General features: G+C 44.9%; 1 protein-coding gene across 1 annotated transcript in view; it reads right to left on the reverse strand.

Annotated features, from left to right (window-relative positions):
• The window catches only part of ap3b1a (adaptor related protein complex 3 subunit beta 1a), a 34989-nt gene that overhangs the window by 3532 nt on the left and 3993 nt on the right, over positions 1-27464 (reverse strand). Inside the window, 25 exon segments of the mRNA XM_086096961.1 lie at positions 1343-1481; positions 2044-2141; positions 2778-2862; positions 3247-3475; positions 9784-9890; positions 10668-10716; positions 10853-11000; positions 13412-13592; positions 13679-13844; positions 14757-14887; positions 14989-15175; positions 15999-16175; positions 16259-16368; positions 16967-17099; positions 17171-17233; positions 18583-18654; positions 18735-18789; positions 18886-18983; positions 20055-20210; positions 21821-21859; positions 21861-22004; positions 24905-24971; positions 26083-26243; positions 27022-27117; positions 27216-27290. Coding sequence (XP_085953087.1) covers positions 1343-1481; positions 2044-2141; positions 2778-2862; positions 3247-3475; positions 9784-9890; positions 10668-10716; positions 10853-11000; positions 13412-13592; positions 13679-13844; positions 14757-14887; positions 14989-15175; positions 15999-16175; positions 16259-16368; positions 16967-17099; positions 17171-17233; positions 18583-18654; positions 18735-18789; positions 18886-18983; positions 20055-20210; positions 21821-21859; positions 21861-22004; positions 24905-24971; positions 26083-26243; positions 27022-27117; positions 27216-27290 — 2966 coding nt within the window.

A 27464-nucleotide genomic window follows, 5' to 3' on the forward strand; every position in this document is an offset into this window, starting at 1 on the left:
TCTGACTGGCAAGCCAAAGTCATTTCAAGCATATGGAAGAAAGATTGATTGATGGCCGTTGACGAGGCCGCGGCGGAGATCGGACATCGATTCCCGCGCTCTCCTTTTCGGCCTCCTCCGCCGTCAATCTATAAGAAGCGCTCGCACGCGAGAGGCAGATGGAGGAAGTCCAATTATCTGGCGAGGTGTGCGCGACGGACGAGGAAGCTCGTTAGCGCACCCCGTGTACACCGATGACACAGGCGGCCATCTTGGGGCATTCCCCTGGCATGTGCGCACGCACGGCTTATTACCTGACAATAAGTAATCAAGTACAAATACGTCCGATTTTGTTTCCTCCTCCTGACCAAAGGACAGCAAACAGCTGACAGACTGCGTCCTCATCAGAGTTAATCGCAAATTAATCGCACGTTACGTCTGCTCCAAATGTACAGTAACATCGTTTTTAATGCTCTTTTGACATGAACACAAAAGTGGGGGGAAAATAGTTTCCTAATACAAATGTTGCATCCGTTCAATGAAATCAATTCATGAAGGTGTTTGAAGTTAAAAAGTATGAAAGTGTGAAATCTTTGAGTCATAGATTTGGCTTGAGATCATTTGCTGCCACTAGGTGGCATTGGTGTGTCATGTTAGACATTGGTGACATTCTTCCAATGCCATTTAAAGTCTCAATTTAATCAAAATCAATTGAATGCTTTTTAACTCGTTGACTGGCAGCCATTTTGACTGAAGCAACCCCCTTTGCTCCCGGCTGTTTGACTGGATTTGGACCGATTTTGCAAGGCCCGCAGAATATTGTGTTCTATTGCTATAAAAACATGGAAGCTACTAAAAGAAAGGTTAGAGTCTCTTCTTTCATAGGAAAAAAAGTATATTTCTATCGGTTTCCATTTTGCAACAATTAGCATTAGAATATAGCGAAGTGTCATCATTATTCACAAATCTGTATAGAACTTTGAGTAAATCAGATTTTTTTCAACATGGCAATGGTTGCTCTCTTTTGCTTTGCTGCCCCCTGCTGGCCGTTTTCTTGTAATAACTACCATTGCTTCAACTGTTTTGTGCAGTTGAGAGGCTGCATCAAATCCTTCTGCATGCTCTAGCATAAAAAACATATAAATACGTCTTTGGGACCCAATAGAACATATTTTGACGTTTTTGGGAGCAAATGAGTTAATGATCCGCAGAAATCCCACTTATATCTTCTAAGATGATCCGAGGTGTGCTCTAGAGTGGCTTTGTCCCGAGAACGGGGCGGGGCCGACAATCTTCCAATTTTTCAAGTGTTGAATATTCCGGAGCAAAGCAAAGCAAAGCACGATCTCCTCTTTTGGCTCACCTGTGCAGACGACTCTGGGAGGAGGCCACCGCGCCCACATTGGCCACCGACAGGACTCGCTCGGCGACGGCTCGGCTGGAGATGTCGCTCATCGCCGTGGCGACGGTTGCCGAGGTCTCGTTCATGCCCCGCAGTTGACCTGTCGGCGTGAGAGTGCAAAAAAGTGCATCTTGGCTGGATTGTTTTATATATTTTTTGTTTTGTTTTTCAGAATTTTTTTTCAGGTTTTCAGATTCCCCCGTTTTTCAGAAAAAAATATCAATTTTTTCCTGTATATATATATATATATATATATATATATATATATATATATATATATATATATATATATATATATATATATATATATATATAAAAATAAATAAATATATAAATAAATATATATATATATATATATAAAAAAATAAAAATAAATATATATATATATAAATAAATATATATATATATAAATAAATATATATATATATAAATAAATATATATATATATAAATATATATATATATAAATATATAAATATATATAAAAATAAATGTATAAATAAAAATAAATATATATATATATACACACACACATATATATATATATATATATATATATATATATATATATATAAATAAATAAATATATATATATATATATACTTATCTATTACACACACACAGCATATTTAGTTTTCCAGAATCCTTTGGTTTTGCTCTCACTTTGCTCTTTGCAGAAGTCGGTCTCTGAGAGGCTGCAGGGTGTGAGCAGTTCGCCAACAGCCGGTTGGACGAAAACACTGAAGTTCTCGTCTTTGGTGCTGAGCCGCCACAAAAAAAAAACACACACGCACACACATCACATGGGCTTCACTTTACAAACAAATTCAAGTCCAAACATCATCATCATCATGATTATGATTATTATAATGATTCGATTCCTCTGTGCCAGGCAGACGTTCTCATAAGGTAATTGATTGCGGTTCAGCAAGAGGACGCGGGCCGGGCCCGATTATCGGGAGAATAATTGTGATCTCAGAAGCGCTGATCAATTGAGGCTACGCTCTCAAGTGGGAATTCTGGCACAAAATGGGAGAGAACGGAATGGATTAAATGACGTGGAATGGGAATCAATAAAGGAATTTTTTGTGGGACATGGACATTTTTAGAATGTTGAAAATTGTTCCCAAATGAGCGTCATGGTTTGAATTTTAAATGGGAATCTTGAATATCTCATTTGGAATGAATGGGAAATGTTGGGTTGAAAATGTGGAAGTGTGGCAAAAGAGAGAATTTTTGGAATGAGAAAAAGAATATCCTCCAAGGTGCGAGTGGCTGGATTTTGTTGAAATTGTAACGATGCGAACGGAATGAATTATGTGGAAAATGATGTGCGGTGGAAAAGCAAGAATAACGTGTGAACGCCGTCAGGCGGGATTGTATTTATTTTGTTTTACCACAGCTGGAAGTTGGCCGCTTGCGTGGAGTCGTTGAAGTCGATGCCCATGGAAACGGTCACGGAGGCCTCGGGATCCAAGCGCTCTGTGGGGAGGAGAGAGAAGAGTGTCTGGTGAGTGACAAGGGTGGCGAGGAGGAGGAGGAGGAGGAGGAGGATGCCGGCAGAGTGGAACCGACAGGTACAGCCTATGCCGGCGAGGCCGGGCCGCCGGTGCGCGCGCAACAAGCCAGTCCTTCAATCTCAAGGCACGTTTCCATGACAACAAGCTTGCGATGCATCGGCGTCAAGGAGATGAGGGGACACAATCGGACACTTTTGCTTGGCTTAAGCACAAAAACGCACGACGGCTCTCCGGAGGTGGCAAATGCCGGTCCAGAAAGTAAAAAGCCTGCCACAGTTTGGCTTTTAGCCTCACATGCTAGTTAGCTAGCTCCCTAGCTGGCTTCCACAGGTGTGCGCGTACTCACCGATGGCGCTAAAAGAGTGAATGTTGAGGCCGGCGGGGCCGCGCTCCCTGACGTGGATGTCCTCCAGGGGGCGCTCACAGCAGTTGGTCAGCGTGACCTGCACGGCCACCATGCTGGGCTGGTACAAGCACGGCTGGCGCGGGAAGTGGTACTTTGCAGACAGGCCCTTGCCACTCATGTGGTGAAGCAACTCGTGGCTTTGCACCGGTCCGAAACACGGACTGGTCACCTGAAAAGGGAAAAAAAATGTTTTTTACAACAACAACAAAGCAGCACCGCATGGGACTCGAGTGGCACCCTCGAAAAAAAAAAGCTCTTCATTAACTAGCATAGGCCCAATTAAGAAAAGTCCTCACAGGCAGAAGGAAATGGACCGGATATTGTCGACTTGAATGAAACGCTAATGAATAGAAAGGCGAGGGTCCGCGAAGGCGCCATTTGGCGAAAAAAGGAGCTTTTACCTTTTCAATGGCGGGAAATTGTATTAGGCGCCAGATGTGAAGCTTTTTGCAACGCCGGCAGAAGCACTCTCGCTTCTCGGGTCTTCAACTTGGCTTCTTGATGACGTTAAGAGCACATTTACTGCCGTAGACGTGAACACTTTTTTTTTTGCTCTCTTTTAACCAATCACTTGGCCCTTTTGTTAAGCCACGCACCTAAAACGCATTTTCCAAGATTTTTGTTACGTCCACATCATTTTGTGCTCATCGGTGAATTTGATGTCAGGGATGATTCAATTATTATTATTTTATTATTAATGAGTGAATTTGGCCACTTCCAACCAAAATGGCCGACGTCCTGTTTCATTTCGGAAAATGGCTCCAAGCGACTTTTCCACGTTCATCCAGTTTCGTGTTGACTGGAAAGCTGATTATTTTGCCCCCCCTCCCCCAAAGTTGTAAAGTCTCTGGATACATTCGTGAAGCGTTTTGTATGAATAGCCGTTCGATTGAGTGATCAAAGTGCTGCAAGTAGCGCGCTAATTAGCGCTAGCGAGTCAGAGTAGATCATGACGATTCTTTGCTCATCTATAAATTGTCAATCAAATCATTTTGAATTGGAAAATCAATTCTGTATCAAATCGCAGACCCAAAAAATCGGAAAATCGAATCACGCGACTCCCGCCCCTTAATGTCCTTAAGCGGGATCCCCGAAGGATAATCAAGACCTTCAGTAACTGTCATTGAAAACTCCGGACGGCAGCAGGAGCGAGTCCTTGACGCCATCCCAATAACAACGTCGTCAAGGCGCTGTAAAAGGAAGCCAAGCAAACATTTGTTAGCGCGGGCGACCGTCACGGCGGAAAATTCATCGGGCCGCTTTCCGACGCGTCCGTGTCAATAACGCCGGGCCGTAATGTAGGCCGGAGATTTAGCCGCTCGCCTCAAGGTCCCCCCCCCCCCCGAGCGCCCGCCACCCTTTCCGGGAGGCCGGACAGCTTCTTTTTTTTTTTTTTTCCCCGAGAGCTTATCATCACCCATTTGACACGGCGGACAGTAAACGTCTGACAGCGCCGCGAGCGCTTGTTCTTTTTTGCACGGGCCGTAACACCTCAAGTGTAAATAAAGGCAACAAGAGGGATGTAACCTTGACTCCCTTGTCAGCTCCCCCCCCGTCCCCCCCCCCCTCCTCTTTTTTCCCGCCGCCGTCATCGTCCTCTTGGCGGACAGCAGGCAAGGCAGCTGACAAGGGAGCGAACGCGGTGATTGAGGGGCTCTATTATGCGTCAACTTAAAGGAAGGCGGCGTGATGGATGTCGCCCGCCGCCAGTCACCTTCAGAAACGGCGGCCGGCGAGGATGCGCTTCCGACGCCTCGCTGGCAAATGACCTGAAAATCCCGCTGACATATCCGAAAGGGCTAACGGGAGCCGGGCGTAGCCTCGCGCGCATGACGGCCCATTTACAAGGAAGGGGATGCAAGCGGGGGGGAGATTTATATTGAAAATCCATTTCTGGTTTCGGGAGGAAAAAAAAAAAAAAAGGAAAAGAAGAAGAAGAAGAAGAAGAAGCTTGTCGACGCGCCCTCAAGGAGGAACTTTCAGGCCTAATTGTCCCTTCGGTGTGAGGAGATGACAATTAATGGAGGGAAGGCGCAAAGTCCTTGGCGGCAAATTGAATGAAAGAAAATGTTTGCCGCAGCCGAGCGCACGTACGCGCTGATGGAAGTCGGAGTGTCGCCGCCGGCTGACTTCATTTATGCCAATTTATCAGCAAATGAGCTACTCTTACACGATCAATTATCAAGACTGCCAGCGGCACACGTTAGCGCTAATAGAGGGCTAACGCTAAGGAGCAGTTACAGTATGTCCTTCATCGAGTCGCGTCAAACTACTTGATGGATCTCAGCGTCCATGGGACGAATCAATGTTTATATGCACGCGGTCATCGATAAGGCGCTCAAAATAGTTGCTTCAGAGTTGGTAGGAAGATTTGCAAGAAAACGGATAAGAGTGGAAAGGACATTTGTATTTTGAAATGAGTGAGCTACTTTGCAATCACCCGAGATATTCATGTGATGTGACAGTAAATAATATATTTGTACATTACGGGATTCTAACGCTTCGTTAGCGGCCAGGCTAGCAAAACGAGTTAGCAGCCAACTGCAAGCATTAGACGCTATCGGCTCCTTTCAAACACACCACACGAATCTGCTTTTATTATTTCTTATCATAATGAAGAAGTAAACATCTCCTGTGATCCACGCTTCCTTCATAAATGTTTGGAAAACACTTGCTCGTTAGCATCCGAGTTAGCGGCCAAGTTGATCTCTCTTTTTGTACATTATTGATTAGTTAGCAGTGATTTGATAGGCTTGCTGGAATATGAAACACTATTGGACAATAGTCACGAGTTAGCGGCAGAGGTGGCAAACCCAGGTCCAGAAAGTAAAATCCCTGCCTCAGTTTGGCTTTAGGCCCAGGTGCTAGCTAGCTTGAGAGCTAGCTAGCTCATGGTGCTCGTTTACCTGCTAGGGAGCTAGCTAGCTAGGTAGCATCAGGGTTTAAAGCCAAACTGTGGCAGGGTTTTTTACTTTCAGGTGCTAGCTAGGTAGCTCCCTAGGTTGCTCCCATGGTGCTCGTTTACCTGCTAGGGAGCTAGCTAGCTATGTAGCATCAGGGTTTAAAGCCAAACTGTGGCAGGGTTTTCTACTTTCAGGTGCTAGCTAGCTAGCTCCCTAGGTTGCTCCCATGGTGCTCGTTTACCTGCTAGGGAGCTAGCTAGCTATGTAGCATCAGGGTTTAAAGCCAAACTGTGGCAGGGTTTTCTACTTTCAGGTGCTAGCTAGCTAGCTCCCTAGGTTGCTCCCATGGTGCTCGTTTACCTGCTAGGGAGCTAGCTAGCTAGGTAGCATCAGGGTTTAAAGCCAAACTGTGGCAGGGTTTTTTACTTTCAGGTGCTAGCTAGGTAGCTCCCTAGGTTGCTCCCATGGTGCTCGTTTACCTGCTAGGGAGCTAGCTAGCTATGTAGCATCAGGGTTTAAAGCCAAACTGTGGCAGGGTTTTCTACTTTCAGGTGCTAGCTAGCTAGCTCCCTAGGTTGCTCCCATGGTGCTCGTTTACCTGCTAGGGAGCTAGCTAGCTATGTAGCATCAGGGTTTAAAGCCAAACTGTGGCAGGGTTTTCTACTTTCAGGTGCTAGCTAGCTAGCTCCCTAGGTTGCTCCCATGGTGCTCGTTTACCTGCTAGGGAGCTAGCTAGCTAGGTAGCATCAGGGTTTAAAGCCAAACTGTGGCAGGGTTTTTTACTTTCAGGTGCTAGCTAGGTAGCTCCCTAGGTTGCTCCCATGGTGCTCGTTTACCTGCTAGGGAGCTAGCTAGCTAGGTAGCATCAGGGTTTAAAGCCAAACTGTGGCAGGGTTTTCTACTTTCAGGTGCTAGCTAGCTAGCTCCCTAGGTTGCTCCCATGGTGCTCGTTTACCTGCTAGGGAGCTAGCTAGCTAGGTAGCATCAGGGTTTAAAGCCAAACTGTGGCAGGGTTTTCTACTTTCAGGTGCTTGCTAGCTAGCTCCCTAGGCTGCTCCCATGGTGCTCGTTTACCTGCTAGGGAGCTAGCTAGCTAGGTAGCATCTGGGGTGAAAGCCAAACTGTGGCAGGGATTTTGCTTTCTGGGACCTGGATTTGCCGCCTCTGGTTAGCGGCTAACTTCACGAGCGACCAGCCATGAATGGCCTGTTTGATTGTCAAATTAATACTTCCTTTGCCAGACTTTTTTCCCCCGTAACTTTATCGCTAAGCTAAGCGACAGTCGCATCTCGTCTTACTTGGATGGAAAACTATTTGAGAGGGGAAAAAAAAGCTTCCATAATAAACAATATTGCCAATTCTGATTGCGACGTATCGACTAACCTCGGCAGCTCTAATCTCAAGGCACCGACTTTTTCGTTTATTGTGAAGGAAAACAATTGAAAAAGAAATGATGGAAGACGCAAACATTTCTCAAAAGTCATTCAACAAGCTTTTTCCACACCGGAGTTTTTTTGTTTTCTTTTGTCCATCCTTGGCCGGAGTCAATCTGGCGGCGTTTGAGTGGCGGCGAGAGGTTTGCACTCCCGAGTTGAGGTCTAATTACGAGTCAGCAGAAGGACCGGGGGGCACCCGTGGCGGGCGGCGGCGGGGGGGGCCCTGATGGACACCAAATGGACAAATTATGATGGCCCTCTTCTGGCTGTGTTGGGGTCAAATGCCACTGACAGTTCAATTTCCCCCCCCCAGTCGCCGCCCGGGCTCCCTAATTATGAATGAAAGACCATCAGGGCGGGCGCTGGAAGAGGACCGCGGCTATGCTTGGGATTTAAGGAGGCGTCGGTGAGAGATTCCAACGTCAAAATGTTATTAGAGGGCAGCCGGGGAATGTGAGATTGTGGCGCGGGTCAAAGACAGCGACCGGGGTTAATCTAAATGCCTTTTGATAAGCATGCAGTAATTCTCTAAAAGGGCCCGAGCGCTCAGCTGAGACCGGCTCGAACCGCCTCCGTGGGCAGATTGAGCAGAAATAGAAATGACACCGGGGCCAGTCGGTGTGCGCGCACATACCGAAAGGTGAACTTATTTACCCCCGCGCCGCGCGTCGTGCATTCATGCATAGAATTGGCTGGAAATCAGATGCCGTAATCTGCATTTCTATTGGTCGGCCTCCGCCCGCTCGGCGGGGCCGACAGCGGCTGTCAATCACGCCGAGCGGCGGGCGGGGAAAGTCGGAGGGCCGAGTGTCAGCCCGCGAGCGGAGAAAGGCGGCGTTAAAAAAGCGGAAACAATCTTTGCTCATCACGGCCGCACTTGCCGTTTCGTTAAGACGACCGATTAAAGTCTGCGTGTCAAAACTTTGGCTCCGAAAGGGAACTTGACACGGCAATTAGCGGGAATCTCCAACGTTGATTCTTCCTAAGGAACGACACACCCGTCTTCAAATGCCAGTTTTTGTTCATATTTTATAGTTTAAAAAGTGAGAACAAAATGAGACCAAGATCAAATCAGTTCCAAAACTTTGAATGGGAACAAAGAAATAAAGTGCTATCGGCAGGAACGACGTCATCCAGGATACACGATTCGGCGTTGAAAAAAAATGTCAGCTGCGACAGGAAGAGCCTACGAGTGCAGTTAAACTTGAGTGTGGCTTAATCAGAGGCACTTTAAAGTCAGCTGTCAGGTATGTATTAAATAAATTCAAGAAAAAATAATAAAAGGGGTTTTACTGGTTTTAGGTCACATTAATGGTGTCATTTTTCTTTTTAGTCATTTAACTTAACATTTTTAATATCACAAAAAACCTGGCATTTGAACAGGGGTGTGTAGACTTTTTAAATCCACCAGGGAGTTTAATACCACTTTTTGTCTCTTTTCCGCTCTGGACACACTTCGGCGCTCCCTCCTCTTATTGGATTTTCACTAGTTACATAGCAATTGCTGTTCTAAAGTGGAGGTGGCACACATAACAGAAATCTTCAAAGTAGTCACGGATACAAATCATCGGGCAGATGATAATGTTGTAACCCAGCTCTCGTTGCACTCGTCCATCCACAACATCGACTGTACACTTTTTTTCTTTTTACATTTTGTTAGGCGACGCGTCTCGGCGCGAAGAAAGCGCCGAGGTGGAAAATCCACACACAGCTGCCGGCGGGGGGGGGGGAAGAATGATGTGGACATTTTTGCTTCCTCCTGGGAGCAGGAGACGGGATACAAAGTACACACGGCGGCCGAGAGACAGCGGGAAAGGTCGGCCATCACACATACGCAAGAGAGCGATGGAAGGCAGCGTACGGCGGCGAGCGCGCCAGGACGGCCCGCCAGCCCAAATAGAGTTCAAGGGTGCAGGCGAGATAGGCGGGGGGGGGGAGGCATCCTGACGGGCCATAAATAGAAGGCGTCAGAAAAGGTCAATACTTGGGCGGCGGGAAGGAGAAGCTCATTTGGCCGCCTCCGACAGGAACGTAACGCTCTCAGCACACCTTGATGGAGGAAGTGTTGCCTGACACTTTTTAGAGTGCGGCAAAACACACACACACACACATAAACAAACACACACACGCTTGCTCACCGGCGTGTTGGCGGCGGAGACGCCAGAGAGCGAAAGTCCTTCCAGGTCGGACAGCAAACTGGAGGAGAGCGTCGAGGACTTGCTTGTGTTTGTGGCCGCTGGCAAAACTGACAACAACAAAAAACACGATGACGTGACAAACGTGTGATTTTCCAAAAAGATGCTTGTGTCGTGTCAACAGCATCTTTTGGGGAAAATCACACATTTTCTTTCTGTATTTTCTCACTGTTGCTAGCTCAGCTTCTTCATTTTGAAAGGACGATTCCAATACTGAATAGAAACAGCTTGGAAGGTTTCTAACAAGAATTAAATGCTGGAACTGCAGCTGCTAAAATATTAGCACATTTGCTGTAGCCTGGGACATCTTTGACTTTCAGGCACATTTGCTCCCAAAAACATAGAACTATGTTCTATTTCAAACATGACCATGCTCCCAAAGACGTATTTATACGTTTTTTTAAATGTTTCATTTTTATGCTAGAGCATACAGAAGGTTTTGATGACGCCTCTGAACTGACGAGGTCACTTAAAGCAATGGTAGTTATTACAAAAAACGGGCAGCAGAGTATAAGAGATCAACCAGGGCCATTTTCCCCAGTGTTTTAAACAGATTTGTGAATAATGATGAAACTTAGCTATATTCGAATGCTAATTGCTGCAAAACAGAAACAGATACAAACATACTTTTTTTTCCCGATGAAAGAAGAGACTCTAATCTTTCTTTTGGTAGCTTCCATGTTTTTTTTAGCAATAGAACACAATATTCTGTGGGCCTTGCAAAATCGGTCCAAATCCAGCCAAACAGCCGGGAGCGAAGGGGGTTGCTTCAGTCAAAATGGCTGCCAGTCAACGAGTTCATGTTTATTCGTGTCGAATCAACTCACAGTCGTCGAGATCCAGCAAGGACACTTCCTTCTTGGGCACGTTTTCCACCTGCAAGAGAGCAAATCAACTTTGCCAAGTTAGTGTCAAAAATAAAAAGGTTAAGTAGGAAGACTTCATGTTTTTAAACTAAGATAAACAGATTTATTATTTCGAAATATTGCATGCTAAAAAGCGCAAGCGCTACCTTGGGTTTGGACTTGACGTTCTTCCGCTGTCGCTCTGCGGCAGAAACCGATTCCGAGTCCGAGTCCGAGTCGGGTTCTGACGAGGAGCTTCCGGCCGACGAGCTGCTTCTTTCCGCCGCGGGTTCGTCGCTACTTTCATCGGAGTCGCTGAAAGGCCGACGAGGGGCGGCATGAAAACATTGCGTTATGAGCGGTCAAAGTTCATCGATTCATCGACAAGTCATCCATTATCAAATGAATGGACAATTATTTTAATAATAAAGTCATCGTTTGGTGCTATATTTTTTTTATTTAAAATGGTCCAAATCCTCTGATTTCAGCATATTAACAGTAATGGTGGGAATGCGGAAGCAGATTTTATTGTGATTTTTATTCTCCACACTTTTTTGCCCACATAATACTTCTGATTTACAGCGTTCAAATGTCAAATTCTTCAAAAATTTGTAATTTTCATATCATTTATCTTTCAATTTACTTCATTAGCACATTCATTCCAATCTTAGCATCAAGCTAATAGCGTTCAGCTTTTTAGCATTCCCACGCAAACGTTTTTGACTTGATTTCTGCAGTCCTTCGTGAAAGAAGACCGACTGATTATCTTCTGTGTTTTAATCAAAATAAGACATTTGTAAACATACTGTATGTCTTTACTTTGGAAAACAATGACAACGTCAATCCCTTCTTTTTGTCTTTTTTTTTTTTTAATCACTCTATGAATACGAAATACCAAAGAAACACCAATCACTGGTTAACAAACAGTAATTAGGGGGCAAAGTCTTTTGTATGTCAAATTAAAATGAATCTGATTTATCGATTGAATAATTGACAGATTATTCGAGTCGAGTGGCAGCACGAGTTGCGTCTGAATGCAAATGATGTTTATTTCATCATCATGTTTTTCCAGACTGCCGCCATCTTAAGGCATCGACACTGCTAAACCGGCTCGGACAAGGAAAACTGACGAAAAATGTCATGAATGCAAAAGCAAATATTCCGTTTCAGCATTGGAAAAGCAAAAACGAAGAAAAATAGCATTCCCGTCAAAATGCAAAGAAGGCAAAGAAAAGAAGAAGAAAAAAGATCAATCTGTTTACGAGGCTAATTTAATGTTACATTTCTCCGCCGCCGTCCCGTTTGGTTGGCTGGCTCCGCGTTTCTTCAATTTGTCCCCGATAATGAGTGTTTACTCGGCTGCGCCTGCTCGCCCGCTACTTTGGGCTGTTGAATTAATGAGTTGAATTGTGACGCTAAGCGGCTCGCTAACTTGGGCCGTGATGAAAAGCCAGTATTCATTTGGCCAACACGTTTCATTTGCAGCCAACGGGAGAAAGTCGCAGAAATCACGGCGGGCCTGATTAGGCCGGAACGACTGGGCCCTAATGAGGGCATTGCGCCGCGTTTGTTGTGGAAGGGGGGCGGCGCTAATTACTACACGCGAGCGGGAGCTGTGCTAATTGCGCCGGCGAGTGGCGAGAGGCGAGGGCGGGGTCGGGCGGCACGCGCAGGTGCCACTTTGTGTGAAGGACGGCAATTTTTGAAAAGAGCGCCGTCATGAGTCAAACAGCACGTTTTTTGCTAACACCAGGCAGCTAAGCGACCAATCACGAGTCATTAGCCGTTAGCCGTGTAAAGGTGGACGACCACTATGCTTGGTTAGCTCCTTTAAAAAAAAGAAAAGATTCAAATTAGGGGCGTCAGGAGATTAAAATGTTTAATTGTAATTAATCGCATGACTTCACTTGTTAACTCACGATTAATCGCAAATTTGATATTTGTTCTAAAAGTACAATAATTTTTTTTTATAGGTTTTCATAATCTTGTTAGCAAAAGTGGGAAAATGTTTTAAACTAAATTGAATTTTTGACGTTTATAGTCGTCAATGGCAGTGAATGAGTCAACTCATTCGCTCCCAGCAGCCATTTTCCCTGAAGCAACCCGGCTGGTTTACTGGATTTTGACAGATGTTATAATCGGAATATTCTGTTCTATTGCTACAAAACATTTAACCTACCAAAAGAAAGATTAGAGTCTCTTCTTTTATCAGGAAAAAAAAAGTATGCTTGTACATGTTTTATGTTTTGCAGCAATTAGAATATAGCTAAGCTTCATCATTATTCACAAATCATTTTAAAACAGTGGGGAAAGGAGCCCTTTTGCAACATGGCCCTGGTGGATCTCTTATACTCTGCTGTCACCTGCTGGCCGTTTTTGTAATAACTACCATTTCTTCAACCGTTCTCTGCAGTTGAAAAGGCTGCATCAAAAACCTTCTGTATGCTCGAGCATAAAAAAAACATAAATAAAAAAAACACAGGATTTTACGGTCAGCCTTTAAGCAACAGATGTGAACAATGTACGGCAGACAACATAATACTAACCGGCATATATTCTTTATCTTTTGCAAAAAATGGCTTAAGATGATGTCCCCGTCATGTTTATCTGTGTCTGTGTGTGTGTGTGTGTGTGTGTATGAACAGCTGGCAGTTTGATGATGAAGGCGACGCGCAAGGAAAGGAACATCTGGCCTTCTTTTTTCCCAATTTGGGCTTTTTGAGTACCTGTCAGGTGTGCTTCGCTTGCATTTCTCCGCCTGAACTTTCTTGGCCGCCGTCTTCTTCTTCTTCTTCTTCTGTTGTGATCCGTCGGAGCTCTCTTCCGATTGGCCAGAACTTTTCCCGGAATCGGTGGAACTCTCATCGGAGTCATCGCTGCTCGGGTCCTCTCGGTCACTTCCAGATTCTGATGCACAACATTGCGCGCGTTTGTACGAAACAACAACAGTTGTCGACCGTATCGTTTGCAGTGAAATGAGTTGCGACACAAACCTTCGCCGCTGCCGCCGCCGCCGCCGCCGCCGCCGCTGCTGCTGCGGCTGTCGTCGTCACTGCTGTCAGATGCTTGGTCCTTTTTGTCGGCGTCGTCATCCGAGTAGAACTTGTCGTCAGATTCGGGCGACTTGACCTGCCCGACGAGCGGCGCCCACTCGTTCGCCTAAATGTCAAACAGGGAAGCACGTTTTTACTCCACTGAAAATAGCGTTGAAAAACCTGTCAGGCCTCAGTAGTTCGTCGGGCTGCAGAAGAAATCATCCAGGAAAACCTTTTTTTTTTTTTTAAATTTAGTCACAGTTTTAGTCCAGTTTCACCCACGCTTGTGAGTTTTTAACATAGTTAGTCAACTTGATCCGTTTTTTATTTAGTCCGTTTTACTTTTACTATAAATCTAGCATTTTTTGTCTTTATTTTAGTCCAAGAAAACATCATTTTGTTGTCTAGTTTTAGTCAACAAAAACGTCATTTGTATTATTATTATTTTTACATAATAAAATATATAATTGTAAATTGCAATTTTTTAAAAAAAAATGCATTTTTTTTTTTTTTTTTTTTAAGAGCTCAGTATTGTTCATTCGGAAATGTCATCATCCATTGCTCTTTTATTTTTATTTTTTTTTATATATATTTTTTATTTTTGTGTGTGTGTGTGTGTGGGTGAGTATGTGTATGTATGTGCGTGCGTGCGTGCGTGCGTGTATTTGTTAGCTCACCAGAAAACCTATTAGAAAAAATCTCATACCGTTCACCTAAACCGAACACCAGGAGACCCGAGGGGACCAAAGAAAACCAAGGAAGGTGAAATCCAGCACCGACCAGACACCCCCCACCAGAACTCCTCCCCAGCCCAAGAAACATCCAGACCCCAACAAATCCAAAAAACATCAAATCAGGGAGGCCTCAAGAGACCAAAGGAGAGACCGAGAAAAGGAAGGAAGGACAGACGAGGCCGCGTTATTAAAAATAATTTCAATGGAAAGTTTCTTATTAAAAAAAGTTTTGAGAATGGACCCCCCCCCCCCCCCATCCCCCACCCCCCCAGTTTACGCATTCGATGGGATGAGTAACTTACTGGCTCAACGACCTCCACGTTTCTCACGGTCTGGTCGGGCGCCACCGCCGGCCAGTCCGACAGCTCCTGGTATCCGACCGCTTTGCTGTTGAGGCTGTGCGACAACGTTCCCAGTTGGAAACGATCTCGATCTGGAAGGCGACATCGGAAGAAAAACGTAGAAAAAACAATAATCTTTCCAAAATGTGCGGCTTGTCACTCTTGGAGCAGATCCCGCTGAAGCGGCAAGTACCTTTAAAGGCCGACTGGATCGCGGGGGCGGGCTTGGGCGCCAAAAGGATGCGGCGGGCGTACTTGTTGAGGGCGCCGCTCTTGTCGCTGGGCACGATCAGCTGCCGTATGAAGCGGGTGCGATCCCGAATGTCGTAGCTGGGGTCGTACTTGGCCAAGTTGAGGATGTACTGGGTTAGCAGCTTGGTCTGGGGGGGGACGTGAGCAAAACCTGCAAAACCTGCAACTCCTCCAATGGCCTTCGCTTGCAAGTCGTGTTCATTTCATCCGCCATTTTGAAATGGAGTTCACTTTCAATCACGCTGGTTAGTTTTGATCACAATTAGTCAACCTCATCCCGTTTTTAGTCGACTATAAATCGAGCATTTTAGTCTCTTTTTTTTTTTTTTTGTCCAAGAAAACATCATTTTATTCATCTCGATTTAGTCAACAAAAACTGTCAACGTTTTAGTCATGACAATCATTTAACCGCCGTATTTCTTTTTGTCAGCAGATTATGTTGAACATTTCAGATGTAAAACCATTTCACATGCCATTTTCTCTCATCTTTTTGATGAAAAACAACAAATACAATATATCAACAAGAGGCTACTATGGCTCCATGCTATGAGCTAGCATTAGCTAGCATTATTTAGCCGTTGGATTAACATTATTGTTGCAACGTTATAGCCGTTGGATTAATGTTACGTTGTAACTAATTTACTTTTTGACCTTTCACCGCGAATCCGCCTCCTGTCTGTCCATGCGTTTGTGCATGTTGCACTTTTTGAAAGGGGGCGTGTCACATGTCACGTGACCGATGAGCAGAGACAAGATTTGACAAAATCATATCATTTTTTGGCTCGTTTCTTGTTCATGAATTAAAATGTCCGTAGATTTTAGTCCAGTTTGATTGAATTTGAAAACACGGCGCATCGGTGCGCACGAGAGACTCAAACAACAATTTGTCAGGACACAGCGCTGGCGAACCCTTTCTTTTCACACCGCTAGCGCCACAGACATCCCGGGTACCTGCTTGGAGTTGGTGAGGTAGAGCTTGGCCGCCAAGTTGACGGCCTGCAGCTTGACGATGTCCTCCTCTGCCGTGAAGGACTTCGCCATCTTGCGCAGCACGTCGGGGGCGATCTTGGGCACGCGCTCGCAGTACTCGCCCATCAGCCACAAGATGCTGGCCCGGGCCATGGGCACCTGCCGGGAGGGGGGGAGGAGGGAGCGGCGTCACGTTTGTTTGCGGCTCAAATGGTCACATCCACGACACCCTGCGATCTTACCGCGATCTTGTCAAAGAGCTTGGCCATATGCTTGATGATGTCGCTGTGCTGAGTGGGCTGCGTCAGCAGCAACTTCCGGATGACCACCACGCTCTCGGCCACCACGCCCTCTGCGCGCGCACACGCACCCACCCCCACACACCCACCCCCACACACACACACCCACAAACACCCACCCACACCCACCCACACACACACCCACACACGCCCACACCCCCCCCCCCCACACACACACACACACGCACCCACACACACCCCCCCCCCACACACACACACACGCACGCACACGCACCCACACACACCCCCCCCCCACACACACACGCACGCACACGCACCCACACACCCCCCCCACACACACACACACACGCACGCACACCCACACCCCCCCCCCCACACACACACACACACACCCACACACCCCCCACACACACACACACACGCACGCACGCACACGCACACCCCCCCCACACACACACACACACACCCACACACACACACACACACCCCCCCCCCACACACACACACACGCACGCACACCCACACCCCCCCCCCCCCCCACACACACACACACACACACACACACACACCCCCCCACACACACACACACACGCACGCACACGCACGCAGGGTTATCGTTCCAGAAAACAAAACAAAAAGGTCAGATTTGGCTTGTGCGCCGTACGAGCAAACGCCTGCTTTTGACTTTACCGTCCCTGTTGGAGAGCAGCAGCACCAGACCGCCGAGGCAGGTGTCCGTCACCTCCGCGATGTCGGCGGCGCACCTCCCGATGGCCTGGATGGTGGCCGCCGCGAAGGCTTTGTCTTGGCTCTTCACGTACGTCTGCCAGAAAAAGGGGCAACGTCAAGGCCGATGGCGCGTCGCCAAGTGGGTCTTTCGCAATTACGACAAACCTGAAACTCTCTCAGGATGGTGGCGATGTTGGCCTCGTTGGCGAGGTTGGTCAGGATCTCCAACTGCAAACAACATTTTTTGCCACATACAGCGTTTTGCCTGCTTTCAATCGTGTCAACGTGGATTCGTACAGTACATAAAGGGATGTGATTTGACCAAAGTGAAATTATCTGAAAATTTAGCCGGGGGGGGGTCCGGGGGGCCGCGGGCACCCAGCTCGGTCCAGAGAGCTCATGGGTTTTCCGTGTTTTTAAGTACTTTCAATGCACTCAGATGACAAAGAAATAGACAAAACAACAGCATAAATGTTCAATGTATATTGAACTATCCCATATAAAATTGCAGTTTTAGTCAACTCAAAATCAGTCACATTCAAAAACATTGAGTGACTGCCTTTGCTTTTAAAAACTATCACTGAGAATATCATCATATATATTTACCATGCAATAAATCATTTAATCAATCATTCTTAATTTAATACATAATGCATAACAAAAACATACAATCATGCATTCGTGGAATGCATGATTAACTAAGATCATCTGTAACTGCATACATCAAGACAGTCAACATATTGAAAGCTGAAAAGTGCAAACGTGCAGCATTCATTTGAGTTTGTGTCAATGATTAACCATGTTAAATATTTATGGCCATTTTTAATTACGTTATAATATTTTCGAAAATTTGATTTCGATTCATTTGAAACGTTTACCACCGACCTCAAAATTCACGACTCTATCAGCAACTGGCGCAGGTTCACGTCTCTCGATTACCGCTTCCGATTGTGATGTCAATAAGGGATGGAGGCCGTAAAGTTTTGGGAGTTTTCGTTTTGGGCAGCGAAACTTCCAGCGATGGAATAATTTGTTGTTCTTGACCGGAGTTCTTTCCCGTGTTTTTTGCTCTTTGCGTGACTTTCACGAGCTTTGAAACCTCTCGCACCGTCGTCAACGGTATCACGGCACCAAATGCAAAGCGCTTTCCCGGCGCGATCGATCTTCCGAATAAAGTCACTGAACAAATTCGTCACAGTCTTCTTTCCGACATTTGTCGATATATCCTTCTCTAACCGGTCCCATCGAAACTTGTTTTTTACGATCTTGTCCATTTCCTTAACTCGCGGAGCGTCTTTGCGTTCGATCACGGACATCGTTCTTTAAACACCCGGCAAAAAAGGTCTGAGAAATGAACAATGGCATACGCCTATGCCTTTATAACAAGCGCGCTTATTGGTCAACACGGAGACTTCAGCCAATCGCAAGATCCGTTTCATTTCAGTTACGGAAACACTAAAATGGAACGCTGTCGAGAGACGAAATCGGATTTTTTACCACTTTTTAACATTTTATTTTTGGGGATAAAAAAAGCGGAATTGCGCGAATTAGCGGAAAAATCACATCCCTGTACATACCTTCAGTGTTTTGATCTGCGTGGTGTCTGTGGATCGCACGTAGAAGCTCTTCATGAAGGGCTCGAACATCCCCTGTTTGCATTTCGAAAATCACAAATCAAAAAACGCCGCCTTAGAATCCCGGACCGAGTCCCCCCGAGAGCCGCACTCGCCTTCCTCTGAATGGACATGGTGGCGATGTTCTGGAGGACCACGTACTGCACCTCTCTGCGGGCACACCAGACAAGCGCGCTTAACGGCCGCCCGTCGGGGGGGGGGGGGGGGGGGGGGGTTAGACGGGTCGGCGTACGCTCGGGTGCTCACCTGTGGCTCCGCAGCAGACGCACCAGCGACTTGGTGACCACGTTGACTTCCTGCTTGGGCGCCAAGTGCCAGTAAAGCTGAGCCACCGCCATCACCACCTCAAAATCACAGCAAACGCTTACTCGCTCACATGTTGCTTTTTTCATGGGCTTCTTCGCTTTGGTTAATGACTCCTTTTTGATGTTGCACATTCTCAAAAGGAAGACAAACTACTGATGTTGCATCCTTCCCAAAAAAGACGGACATCGCACAAAAGGAAGACAACTGATGTTGCACGTTAACAAAAAGATATCAAAATACAGATTTTGAACTTTGCAAGTCACTATAGATGTTGCACTCTCTCAAACAGAAGACAAACTAGTACCGTTTGTTATACTTTCCTAAAAAAGAAGTCAAACTATTGTTTGATTGATTGATTGATTTTTTGATAGGTTGCACCATCCAAAAAGTCCAATCCTGATGTCCCAATCCCAAGACGATCCCCCCCCCCAGTGATCGAGCGCAACACCCAAAAGAAGAAAAAACTAGTGATGCTGAACGTTCCTAAATAGAAAAGATTTCTTACAGCGCCATTTGGAAGAATACAAATACTCAACGAGTATCGCACGTCAACATAAGTTTGCGGCGCTTGATGATTTGATGTTTTGAGCGTTGACGGGACATAAATCATTTTTCTTCCCAGCTCCAAACGGGACGCGTGTCCATCGTGCGAGTGGAAAGGCATCAATGAAGATGGAGAAGGTTTTCGTCGGCGTCGGTGAAAGAAAAACGGGAAGAAAAAAACCCTGCGGCGTGTGTCCCATTTTTAATCATTGGGAAGCGGCGACGAGACCTTGAGGCCGCCGCGTGATGGAGAAGCGCTCGCAACGCGTGCGGCCATTTCGTGACAGCTCACAGTTTGCCCGCGTAGCTTTGTGTTTAGACAAAATGGCATCCAGGAATACATCATGGCTGGGAAGCGTGGATGGTTGACCGAAACGTTTTTTCCCCCCAAAACGCAGACAACCGATGTGCGATGTTTACATTTTTGTATGTTTTTAATTCGTTGTAAACATTTTCTGTGGCCGAATATTCGGCGCATCACTAAAAAAAAAATAGCCTTTTTGCCGTTGAAATGCAGTTTGAGTGACAGCCGAACACCTCGACTCGAACCTGCGGCACCAACTCACCGCCGTGTTGCGGCTCTGCAGCAGCGGCTTGGTGTTGCGGAGCAGCAGCCGGTGGTCCGGGACCATCGCGTAGGGTTCTGCTTCCGCCCGCTCTTTTTTCTCCTCCGGGTCCGAGTCGTAGAAGGCCTTGTCGTCATTTTCCACAAACGCGGCGCCCTGAGAGGCAAACGCACAAAAGGCGCTTAACAAACTTTTGTTATTGTCAAATCCTCTGTTTAAACGATGACATTCAATTTCTGAGCTTGTCCACACTTGGTTCTTTCAAATTAAATGTTGGAGGTGAGGAAGGTAATGGTACACAAAACCGATATCACGATTTTTAAATGATAAAATCACAATTTCGATTTTAAGTGACCGCAAGCGAAACTGCCTGACTTTCTTGTCCCAGGCTAACTTTATTAGCATACACGGCGCAGCTCGGTCTCTGGTGGCTAACGGACGTCATGGCTAGCAGCGCGCTCATGTCCAACGCATTCACTCTTTTTTTTTGGCACCTTCCAAATAACAGAAGAAACTTTCTGTAATGCACTTTCTTAAAATAATCCACTGCTTTTGCAAAAAAGACTACTGATGATATTTTGATCATGTGTTACACTTTTCCAAAAAGAAGACAAGACAAGCTCTTGATGTGGCACTTTCCCAAAAAGAAGAGAGGGGCAATCTACTGATCATTTTGTTGCACTTCATGGAAAAAAACAAAAAACAAAAAAAAAGTTATTTCACCCCCCCCCAAAAAAAGATGAGTATTTTCCTAAAAAAAATAAAGAAATAACACAACCCCTATTAAATGTTGCACTTTGCCCCCTAAAAAAGACAGTTGATGTTTGACTCCCCCACAAAAAAATAAACTACTGATTTTGCACTTTCCTAAAAAAGAAATCAATTCATGTTGCACTTCCCTAAAAAAGAAAACATTCTATTGTTGTTGCACTTTCCCAAAAAGAAGAGAGGGGTAATCTACTGATAATTTTGTTGCACTTCATGGAAAAAACAAAAACAAAAAACAAAAATAAGTTATTTGATGCCCCCCCCCCAAGAAAAAAGATGAGTATTTTCCTAAAAAAAATAAAGAAATAACACAACCCCCTATTAATGTTGCACTTTGCCCCCTAAAAAGACAGTTGATGTTTGACTCCCCCACAGAAAAATAAACTACTGATTTTGCACTTCCCTAAAAAAGAAATCAATTCATGTTGCACTTTCCTAAAAAGAAATCAATTCATGTTGCACTTCCCTAAAAAGAAATCAATTCATGTTGCACTTCCCTAAAAAAGAAAACATTCTATTGTTGTTGCACTTTCCCAAAAAGAAGAGAGGGGCAATCTACTGATCATTTTGTTGCACTTGTTGCACAAGTTATTTGATGCCCCCCCCCAAGAAAAAAGATGAGTATTTTCCTAAAAAAAATAAAGAAATAACACAACCCCCTATTAATGTTGCACTTTGCCCCCTAAAAAAGACAGTTGATGTTTGACTCCCCCACAGAAAAATAAACTACTGATTTTGCACTTTTCTAAAAGAAATCAATTCATGTTGCACTTCCCTAAAAAGAAATCAATTCATGTTGCACTTCCCTAAAAAAGAAAACATTCTATTGTTGTTGCACTTTCCAAAAAGAAACTATTTTGGCACACCTGTTAATACGTACGAACTTCATATACATGGCTATGCATGAAGAGACCAAATGCGTAAAGACGGCCCTATTTATCTTTTTCAATCTCCTTTGTGCCAAATTGCAAATGGTGCAGCAGGGGGGTGTGACCCACCTCCTCCCAGGGGCTGGTGAACTGCGTGCGTGCGTATCGGCGTCAGCATGGAGATGATGACCACCTGCCCCCACTCCTCCACGTCCACCAGCAGGTTGCACAGCTTGCGGTAGTTCTTGTGGATCAGGTCGATGCGGTCCGGGCACACCTCCTCGAAGGCCATCACTACGCTGCCCGCCACCAGCTGGCAGGAAAAAAAAAAAAAAAAAGGAAAGGAAGAAAAAAAAGCTCAATCGGAGTGCGTGGAGGCACTCGGGGGAAATAGAAAGCATTGTTAAACGAGTCTGCCCTCATTATGCCGGCAAACTTATTTTCAACTTTGATTGCAGCCAGCGGATCATTATTGGGGGGGGGGGGGGGGGGGGGTGTCAGCACTTCAAAGTTGAAATGGAGTCATTTTCACAAGTGTGAGAAGAAAATCCATCAATTATACCTTTCCTACAAATCAAAGCAATTTTATGTGCAATCCCCGAGAAGCAAAACAACTCTATAATCGAGTTTGTTTGGCTCCATTTGAAGGTCTACCTTGTTGTTTTCTGCAGATGGCGGGTGTTTTTTTTTTTTTTTTAAAGAATACAAAACATTACCGTGATACAAAACAAGTCATCCATAACGCTTTTCAACATTCAGGAAGACATGGATCCATCCACACTTGAAATCATCAAAGAGACGCTTGACGAAACACAAATGCTCCCTGGACATTTGAGAGCGAACCCCCCACAACATCACGATTGCACCCCCCCGCTATATCACTGATTTTATAAGCCATCGTTTTTTGATTGTGTTTTTCCGACAAAAATGGATTTTGAGAGATTCTGATATTTAGCAAAATGAAATACGGAAGAACAATTAAATCAGCTGATCAATTAAAATACAATAAAATAAAAACAAAAAAAATTGGGGGGGGGGGGGTCGCTTTACTGTTTCCGTTAGTATTTGCTTGACTAGAGAGAAAATCAGCAAAAAAAATACTGCTGATTTTGTTTGAGGGGGGAAATGGTTGGATGTCATTATTTTAAGTATTACAGTAATGTTTAGTAATCAATTGATTATCGATTTTCCTGAATGTTATGGAGGATTTTAGAGGCGTTTGAAGTGCTGTCTTCTGTATTTTGTGTTATTAATTTCATACTTATCTTATTAGTCACATACTTGTTTTTAATGAATATAAATTTTGTATTTACTTGTACACTTATACCGTCTTATGATACTTATGAGTCGGGTGGATTTTCAGAGAGAATCGAGTTTTATTGTCATGTGTACAAATCAAAACCAGGTAAAAAAAAAAAAAAGTACATTGGAATTCTTGTGAATAAACCCTGAGTCAAGTAGCTAAAAATAACTTTAAAAAATAGAATAGTAAAAATAAGACAGATGGTGCGCATATAATATTTTTTGTTTATAATAATAATAATAATAATCAAACTGATTTATATACGACTTCCCCTTGAAAAGGGTTATATACCATGACTACATCGATGCTATTAGTTAGCCCGTTTGAGGTGTTAGCAATATGCTAGCCGACTTTCCTAAAGCAAAGCGGGTGGGGAAAAAAATACGTGGGGTTATTGTATGGACCGTACCCGCCGCGTGTGGAGCGTGTTTGCCTCGGCGTGATGGCGAGCTCTCTCGTCTAACTTTCAAGCTGCAAGGCAAACTCCCCACGCCATCAAGAAGAGTGACAGCCCCCCCCCCCCCCCCCCCCCCCCCTCCCCCGCTCGGCGCGGTCGAGGCGCCACCTGGTCGCCCGACCGCTAACCGCATTATGACAAGGCGGTAATGGAAAAAATCACCCTAAGCAAATGGCTCTCCTAATAACAATAAATTTCCTGGGAAATGATGAGTGTTTCCTTGAATCTGTTTTGCGATGAATTCTAATTAGGCCGACGGGAAGTGCTGGGTCATCACGTCAGAGACAACACGGGACGGAACGCAATCTTTTTTTTTTTCTTTTTTTTTGATGGATGGCGCATCCCGGGTTGGACGATGCCGCCCCCTACCCCAACCCCCGCCTTCTTAAATTAATGGCCGTCCCACCTAGCCCCTAATCATAGGCAGCCACCCCCCCCCCCCCTTCTTGCTCTGCTTTCAATTTGGCAAGGCGAGCGCAGGGAGGGATCCATCATTTATCTTGTAATGGCGACATAATAGATCCATCACGTTAAAACAGCTGCACAAACTCCGCCGTCGCCACGCCGTCCCATTTTGTTTTGAAAACAACCCCCCCCCCCCCCTTGCTCCCAATGTGTGTCACAGCCATTCAAACAAGCAGGCACATTTGTAAAGGAGGTAACTGTGTGTTACCTGGTGTTCGCCTGATAGCGTTCCTCAACCCTTTGCTTGTGCTAATTGACTTTTTTTTTTTTTCTTCGGCATGAACATTTTGTTTTTAAATATACTTTGTCTCTTTCTCTTGCGTGTCAGTTGTATGTATTGTTGCTCCATGTGCATTCAAGTAGCACTTGTTTGAGGGTTTATAATTACCGTAGCATCGATGCTAACTCACGGTAGCTTGTCAACGGCGTTTTGCATTATTTGTTAGTAGTACGATACCAGATTTCAAAAACAATCATTGAAATTGTACATTTCGTTCCCTGGAATAAATTCACTAAGTAGATGTCCGGGTCAGCTGGAGGCCCGAAAATTTGCACACATATGTAACAGACTACGGACCTACAAAAAAAGTATATCGGTGCCATATGCTAAACCTAACAGGAAGTCCGCCATTTTGATTTTATTTTGGGAATTGCGCATCATTTTCGGCCTTTTAATGAAAAGGCATGGCAAAAACATTTACATTTGAGACGGTCCTTGTGTCCTATGTAACAGTACCCCGACGTGCAAGTGCCCCAACGTGCGAGGGCCCCTTTATAGCTGCTCGCAGCTCTAGTTTTTATTATTTATTTATTTCTTTTGAAAGAGGTTCAAGTGTGACGAATTTTAAAAGGGTCGACGGGAGCACGAGGCTCAACCAACGCTTAACCAGGAGCATGTGAGAACGAACAAAGCGTGGCATTGCCAGAAGGAAGTGCGGCAAATGCAAAAAAGGCTTGAGCGTGGCGCCCTCTGGTGGCCCGCACTCACCGTGCTTTTGTCCTTCAGGAGCTTCTCGATCACTTCGATGAGATGCTCCTTCTGCTCGGGATCCAGGCTGAGTAGCAAAATGTGGAAAAAAAAGGGGGGGGGGTCATTTATAGTGCACCCACAGTTCATCTACTGCCATCTCACTTTATTCGATTTTTTTTTCTGTTTATTACAGAAATTTGCATAAATCTTGTTAAAACTGTGAATATGCAAAACCCGCCTTCCAAACCAGTTTTTCAATTCAACAAAGCAATTGCCTGACTAAATGAAACCCTTGACTTCACATTAACGTCGTTTATGGGCAACAAGATGGCACCAGGATCTAGGAAAAGACAAAAAATTGGTCTTTTTACGGGTTCGCAAGCATTAGGAAGAGACCGAGATCTTTCGGCCGGGCTTGCGAACGTAGCGAATTTAAGGTTTTCGTCAGGATTTGCAAGATGTTTTTACTTGTCGCAAAGACATTTTAAACATATTCAAACAGTTCTTCACTGTCTGCAAGGGTTTTTTGAAACCTTTTGTGAACCCTGACAAAACCCCCAAAAGAGCTACATTCGCATGCAATTGTCGCTCAGTGAGATACCGGGAACTTTTCTATTTCATTTATGGATTTATGTAAATTTCCACTTCATAAAAAAATTATGCTGACACTGGGAACTCCCTACACTTTTTTTTTATTTCTTAAATTAGGAAATTAAGTTGAAATTTTGGAAAACTTTATTTAGAATAGAAAACTTTAGGGAACTATTTACTTGCTTAGTTTTTAATGTGGCTTAACACATGCTGATGATCCTGGAAGCTCCCTACAATTTTTTTTAATAATTTTAAAACAAAGCCATCAATTCTTTATATGTCTAAAATAAAAAAAAACGTCTTTTTTTTTTTTTACACAAATATTTTCTCTTTTACTGCAAATGAATATCAGCTTGAAATATTAGTCATCGGTCTCCTTGACTTCTTATAATCGGTATCGAACAAACGCAGCGGTCTATCACTAGCAAGCATAGTGATGATCTTAAAAAGTGCTTTCCCTCCCAAACGCATGTAGCTGCAGTATTGTCTATAAATTATATGCTTGCAAAAAAGAAAAAGAAAAAGCTCGAAGCAGGCCCATTTCAAACTGCCCATTGGAATACTCGAAAAGGTGTTGAAAGGCAACAATGGCGGCTGGGTTGCACCTGTAAAGCTTCTGGATGGCGTGGGCAGAAGTCTTCCTGACGTAAGGCGACAGGTCGGCGGCGGCCTCCTTGATGGCCAGCATCATGATGGGGACGATGATGGGGACGCGGATGCTGGACAAAACCCTCAGCGCGCTGGCCCGGATCAGCTGGTTCGGGTCCTGTTGCAAAAAAACATGCGAGCTTGATTGCCAAGCAGACGGTTCTTTTTTCCCACGTTGACGTGGAAACTGAGGCTCAAGCTAAAAACAACAACAAATGCAAACAAATACAACAAAATACAAGTACTAATTGTGGGAAGCATTCCCACATATGTTATTGTGATTTTGATTTTTAACTCCCACATAATACTTCCAATTTCAACTCGCTTGGAAAATTCCCGCCTTCCGGGGCATAAATGGTCCGATTCCACACGACTTACAGTTTTGGCCCAATTTCACGTTGAAGATCAACTTTTGCTCGTTCATTTTCAACGGGACTGACACGGAACTTTTTCCAAGTCCCGCTTTCCACGCCCACTTCCATACTTACGACTGACCATCGTTACCAGCTGTCCGATACTGCTCAGTGGCGCATTTGCTAAATTGCATTGTCCAGTGACCAGAAGGTCGCAGGTTCGAATCCCACCGCCCACTGCACATTGCAAATATATTCAATGCAATTATGCTAAGGGATTGCATGTATATCAACTGACTAGCATAGTTTTCCATCTAAATGAATGGAGGGTATTGCATGCCTAGGTGGCGCTATTGAGTGATTTTGTTGTTGTTGCATTTTTCAATTTGATATCATTCATTCCACTTTCAAAGCAACTGGTGGCCATTTTGTTCATTGTAAATGACAACCAGTCCCCACAAATACATGTAAACCTGTACTACTTTCCTATTGGCCAGTGTGTTGGTGCCATCTTGTGGCACTTACAGACATAACGAGTGTTACCTTAAGGGCCCGTTGGAAGGTGCTGATGGAAAGCAAGGCGAGGTCCTGCTGCTCTTCCGCATATCTCACCAAGTACACGTACACCAACTTCTTCAGCTGACAAACAAAAAAAACAACACAACAAAAATCAAAAGTTGGGAACAAAATGTGATTGGATGGCGTGTTGTGCAGGAAAAATAATGATGACGTCATACCTCGATGTTCTTACTCGCCACGTTCTTCACCACGGCGGGAAACAGCTCCGAAGCGTTTTTTCCTTTGGCGATCAGCTGTGGAGAAAAACAAACAGGCGCGTTCGCAAGATTGGCTCAACATCCTGACTACAGCTATGACATCTGTCCAGGCTTCACATCTGTGTTGCATGGCGTCCAGCCACGTACTGCAAATCCAAGCCCAGAAGCATCGGACTTTGAGCCACGCTTCATTTCGGCTCTCCGATAAAT

This window comes from Leptonotus elevatus, chromosome 15, assembly GCF_054856555.1.
Source record: "Leptonotus elevatus isolate MCC_2025b chromosome 15, RoL_Lele_1.0, whole genome shotgun sequence".
Lineage (NCBI taxonomy): Eukaryota > Metazoa > Chordata > Actinopteri > Syngnathiformes > Syngnathidae > Leptonotus > Leptonotus elevatus.